Consider the following 5,939-nt stretch of genomic DNA (forward strand, 5'->3'; position numbering starts at 1 on the left):
GGAGTATTAAGAAGAGTTTTAGTAATAGTCTTATAAATAGAAGTAATAATTCAAATGACAAGAGTAGGTTATGATCATAGTAATGACAATAAAAGGTGTGATGATGATGATGATGATTATAAGAATGGTGATTATAATGATAGTAATTTCACTACTGATAGTGATGATGGTTAATGTCACAGAAACTCCTTGTGAGTTGGTTATAACTCCTTGCTTTTTACCATAAGATAAGTTTGTTTTTTTATCAAACCTATTTTTAATAGGGATTGTTCAATACAAATACTATAAAAAAAAAAGGAAATAAACTGGATATGCTATTTATTACTTCTATTACTAAGGCTGATTAGGGGTTACTGTCAGGTACACTGGACTATTTGCAGGTGTATGAAATTAATGGCGCTATATATGTGAATAAATATTATTGTTATATACATTATAATTAAATAAAAAGGAACATAATAATAATAATAATAATAATAACATTAAACTGTCTATCCTTGTATAATGAGATGTCAGAAGAACAGTCATGTCATATTTACCACTAATATCCATTTTATCACCATTAATTCGTTTCACACAAATCTCTAAATTGTGACTGTCATTCAGGATTTCACTGTCTGGGTTCATATAGAAAATAATAGAGTGTGGTTTATGAAATCAGGATTTTTAGCCTTAAATTCAGATGTACAGGTTATAAAAAGCATATATTCCCAGTAATACTGCTACTAATATACATGATTAGCTATAGTACCACTTATATAGGCGCAGTCATTCCATACATACAACCAGTGCCCTGCTTTCCCTAAACCCTATGTCCCCCCTTTCCTTATTCCTCCCCTTTCTGATTTTTGCCCTGAATGAAGCACTGAAGACACTGGTGTTTTCATGTTTTTTTATTTGTCTCCACAAATGGTAATAAGCGATGGCAGTGACTGGACTAAATCAACATAAAACAACAGTTTCGTGTTTTTTTCATAGAAAAAGTAAAAAATACAAACAAGACATGAAAAGGCAAGAATAAATAATCCCGGTAATAACGACGGTGATGAGAGGGCGAGCATCACAATCCCAAGGAATCGGTAATAAAAACTTTGACACCGGCAAACTCTCCCCTCGCGCGGACACGAGTGGCACAAGTGGCTCCGTGACAGTGGGACGGGTTGGCAGTCTCGCGTGTCCCGTGTTTTCTTCGCCATCGTTGGCTGATAAAGTGCAGGAAGCTGTAGTTCGGGCATATATAGTATAAAACTAGCATCTGTGCTATGTACAGCGGGCGGCTATGTACACGGAGCTGCGCTCTGGAAGACGCGGGGCTTGGCAGAGTCCTGTGGGCACACCTGTGCGGGCACACCTGTGCGGGCACTAGCTGGCCTCGTCAGAGTCGCTGTAGTGGGAGTGCGGGGAGAACTCGCCGTCGCTCCGCTGGGACCGGGGGGACGTCTTGCTGTCGGTGTCCCGGGCCCCCGGCTCCAGGGGGTAGTCTGCGGGGTGCAGCGGGTACGGCGGGCACGGCGGGGCCAGCTCCGGGGGCGCCTGCAGCAGGTCGGACAGGGCATTGATGTAGATCTGCGCCATCTGCAGGGTCTCGTACTTGGACAACTTCTTGTCATTATTGAAGGAGGGGATGACATTCCGGAGCTGATCGAAGGCGTGATTGAGGCCGTGCATCCTCCTCCTCTCCCGGGCATTGGCTGCCAGCCGGCGCTGCTTCTGCACCCCATTGCCCTTGCCCGGAGGTGCCCGCTGCTTGCACAGCTCCTCTCCGTCCTCCTCTTCATCGTCGTCCTCCTCCTCCTCCTCAGCCCGCAGCCCTTTGATCTTGCACAGGTCTCGCACCTTGTGCGCCCGGCCGGGCTGCTGCAGCAGGTAGTCGTGTGGCGGCTGCAGGGAGGAGGCGGAGAGCCAGGCTCTGGGGTCACTGGCGTCCAGCAGGTACGGCTCCTGCGGCAGCTCCTCGCAGCACCAGTCAGCGGCAGTGGGCAGCAGGCGGGACATGGCGGCACTGGTCGGGCGCTGCTCTCTCGCGTGCACTCGCTCCTCTCCGGTTGCTGCAGGTGAGGGGGCCCTTTAAAAGCGGCACGCGCCGCTCTGCTCCCCCCCGTGCCGCCCCCCTGCCCCCCCTCCGGATCCGGCCCCGCGCCTGTCGCGTGTCAGTGCGGCCAATGGCAGTCGCGTGCTCACAACCAATGGGTGTGCGCCCTGCCGGGGAGATACATGTGTCTGTGTGTACAAGCCCCATGTGTCTGCCTGGGAGCGGGAGCCACTTCTGTCTGTCCATTATATATGGCCATCTGAGAGACGTGCCGCCTGGATCCGGTGCCCTGTGCCCGGTGTGCACGGGGCTTCACCACCTTGTCAGCAGCAGACTCCACACACGGGAGCAGAACGACTACAGGGGACAGAAGGGTTAATGTTACACACTGAAGGATCTGCTCCAGGGGAAGAGAAGGGTTAATCTCACACACTGAAGGACCTGCTCCCGGGGACAGAAGGGTTAATATTACACACTGGGGGATATGCTCCAGGGGACAGAAGGGTTAATCTCACACACTGAAGGACCTGCTCCCGGGGACAGAAGGGTTAATGTCACACACTGGAGGACCTGCTCCAGGGGACAGAAGGGTTAATATTACACACTGGAGGATCTGCTCCAGAGGACAGAGGGGTTAAACTCACACTGCAGGACCTGCTCCGGGGGACAGAAGGGTTAATGTCACACACTGGAGGATCTGCTCCAGGGGAAGAGAAAGATTAATGTGACACACTGGAGGATCTGCTCCAGTGGAGGAGAAGGGTTAATGTCACACACTGGGGGATCTGCTCCAGGGGACAGAAGGGTTAATGTCACACTCTGGGGGATCTGCTCCAGGGGACAGAAGGGTTAATCTCATACACTGAAGGATCTGCTCCAGGGGACCGAAGGGTTAATGTCACACTCTGGGGGATCTGCTCTAGGGGACAGAAGGGTTAATGTCACACACTGGAGGATCTCCTCCAGGGGACAGAAGGGTTAATGTCACACACTGGAGGACCTGCTCCCAAGGACAGAAGGGTTAATGTCAAACTCTGGGGGATCTGCTCCAGGGGACAGAAGGGTTAATTTCACACACTGGGGGATCTGCTCCAGGGGACAGAAGGGTTAATGTCACACACTGGAGGATCTCCTCCAAGGGACAGAAGGGTTAATGTCACACACTGGAGGATCTCCTCCAGGGGACAGAAGGGTTAATGTCACACACTGGAGGATCTGCTCCAGGGGACAGAAGGGTTAATGTCACACTGTGGGGGATCTGCTCTAGGGGACAGAAGGGTTAATGTCACACACTGGAGGATCTCCAGGGGACAGAAGGGTTAATGTCACACACTGGAGGACCTGCTCCCGGGGACAGAAGGGTTAATGTCACACTCTGGGGGATCTGCTCCAGGGGACAGAAGGGTTAATTTCACACACTGGGGGATCTGCTCCAGGGGACAGAAGGGTTAATGTCACACACTGGAGGATCTCCTCCAAGGGACAGAAGGGTTAATGTCACACACTGGAGGATCTCCTCCAGGGGACAGAAGGGTTAATGTCACACACTGGAGGATCTGCTCCAGGGGACAGAAGGGTTAATGTCACATACTGGAGGATCTCCTCCAGGGGACAGAAGGGTTAATGTCACACACTGAAGGATCTGTTCCAGGGGACAGAAGGGTTATTCTCATACACTGGAGGATCTCCTCCAGGGGACAGAAGGGTTAATGTCACACACTGGAGGATCTCCTCCAGGGGACAGAAGGGTTAATGTCACACACTGGATGATCTGTTCCAGGGGACAGAAGGGTTAATGTCACACACTAGAGGATCTGCTCCAGGGGACAGAAGGGTTAATGTCACACACTGGTGGATCTTCTCCAGGGGACAGAAGGGTTAATGTCACACACTGGATGATCTGCTCCAGGGGACAGAAGGGTTAATGTCACATACTGGAGGATCTCCTCCAGGGGACAGAAGGGTTAATGTCACACACTGGTGGATCTGCTCCAGGGGACAGAAGGGTTAATGTCACACACTAGAGGATCTGCTCCAGGGGACAGAAGGGTTAATGTCACACACTGGTGGATCTTCTCCAGGGGACAGAAGGGTTAATGTCACACACTGGATGATCTGCTCCAGGGGACAGAAGGGTTAATGTCACATACTGGAGGATCTGCTCCAGGGGACAGAAGGGTTAATGTCACACACTGGTGGATCTGCTCCAGGGGACAGAAGGGTTAATGTCACACACTGGATGATCTGCTCCTCTCCTCCTCTGAAGCTGCTCTTCCTCTCCTCTCACCTGTTCTCTGCCATTACACAGGAGTCAGACTCCAGCTCCAGTCCCCTCCAGCCGCAGCCCACCCGGGCTCATGGTGTCATGTATCCACTACAGGCGCCTATAGCCAGATCCTTACACTGTGCAACACGTCTGCCTATGTACTGCTGTATGAGCATATAGAACATGCTTGTATACTGCTTCATGTCCTGGAGACTGTATACTGTACTACTCTGCCTGTATACAGCTATAGTGTAGGTATATACCAGTGTATGTAGCAGGGTCTGCCTGTATACAGCTATACCGTAGGTATATAACAGTGTATATAGCAGGGTCTGCCTGTATATGGCTATACTGTAGGTATATACCAGTGTATGTAGCAGGGTCTGCCTGTATACAGCTATACTGTAGGTATATACCAGTGTATGTAGCAGGGTCTGCCTGTATACAGCTATACTGTAGGTATATATCAGTGTATGTAGCAGGATCTGCCTGTATACAGCTATACTGTAGGTATATACCAGTGTATGTAGTAGAGTCTGCCTGTATACAGCTATTCTGTAGGTATATACCAGAGTATGTAGCAGGGTCTGCCTGTATACAGCTATACTGTAGGTATATACCAGTATATGTAGCAGGGTCTGCCTGTATACAGCTATACTGTAGGTATATACCAGTGTATGTAGCAGGGTCTGCCTGTATACAGCTATACTGTAGGTATATACCAGTGTATGTAGCAGGGTCTGCCTGTATACAGCTATACTGTAGGTATATACCAGTGTATGTAGTAGAGTCTGCCTGTATACAGCTATTCTGTAGGTATATACCAGTGTATATAGCAGGGTCTGCCTGTATACAGCTATTCTGTAGGTATATACCAGTGTATGTAGCAGGGTCTGCCTGTATACAGCTATACTGTAGCTATTCTGTAGGTATATACCAGTGTATATAGCAGGGTCTGCCTGTATACAGCTATACTGTAGGTATATACCAGTGTATGTAGCAGGGTCTGCCTGTATACAGCTATACTGTAGGTATATACCAGAGTATGTAGCAGGGTCTGCCTGTATACAGCTATACTGTAGGTATAAACCACTGTATGTAGCAGGATCTGCCTGTATACAGCTATTCTGTAGGTATATACCAGTGTATGTAGTAGAGTCTGCCTGTATACAGCTATTCTGTAGGTATATACCAGTGTATATAGCAGGGTCTGCCTGTATATGGCTATACTGTAGGTATATACCAGTGTATATAGCAGGGTCTGCCTGTATCCAGCTATACTGTAGGTATAAACCACAGTATGTAGTAGAGTCTGCCTGTATACAGCTATACTGTAGGTATATACCAGTGTATATAGCAGGGTGTGCCTGTATCCAGCTATACTGTAGGTATATTCCACTGTATGTAGCAGGGTCTGCCTGTATCCAGCTATACTGTAGGTATAAACCACAGTATGTAGTAGAGTCTGCCTGTATGCGGCTATACCATAGGTATATACCACTGTATGTAGCAGGGTCTGCCTGTATACAGCTGTACTGTAGGTATAAACCACAGTATGTAGTAGAGTCTGCCTGTATGCGGCTATACCATAGGTATATACCACTGTATGTAGCAGGGTCTGCCTGTATACAGCTGTACTGT

At 48.9% G+C, this 5,939-nt stretch overlaps 1 protein-coding gene across 1 annotated transcript; it reads right to left on the reverse strand.

Annotated features, from left to right (window-relative positions):
• Nucleotides 1–890: 890 nt before the first annotated feature.
• Nucleotides 891–2,030, reverse strand: ATOH1 (atonal bHLH transcription factor 1). Its single transcript, XM_075337112.1, has one exon. It carries the CDS (start codon nucleotides 1,993–1,995, stop codon nucleotides 1,363–1,365), a length of 633 nt encoding a protein of 210 aa, XP_075193227.1. The 5' UTR covers nucleotides 1,996–2,030; the 3' UTR covers nucleotides 891–1,362.
• Nucleotides 2,031–5,939: the final 3,909 nt, after the last annotated feature.

Source organism: Anomaloglossus baeobatrachus, chromosome 1, assembly GCF_048569485.1.
Source record: "Anomaloglossus baeobatrachus isolate aAnoBae1 chromosome 1, aAnoBae1.hap1, whole genome shotgun sequence".
In the NCBI taxonomy this organism is placed as follows: domain Eukaryota; kingdom Metazoa; phylum Chordata; class Amphibia; order Anura; family Aromobatidae; genus Anomaloglossus; species Anomaloglossus baeobatrachus.

What these genes read in the sequence shown, in the direction of transcription:
- ATOH1 (XM_075337112.1), bottom strand. Translation starts at nt 1,995, where the DNA reads ATGTCCCGCCTGCTGCCCACTGCCGCTGACTGGTGCTGCGAGGAGCTG.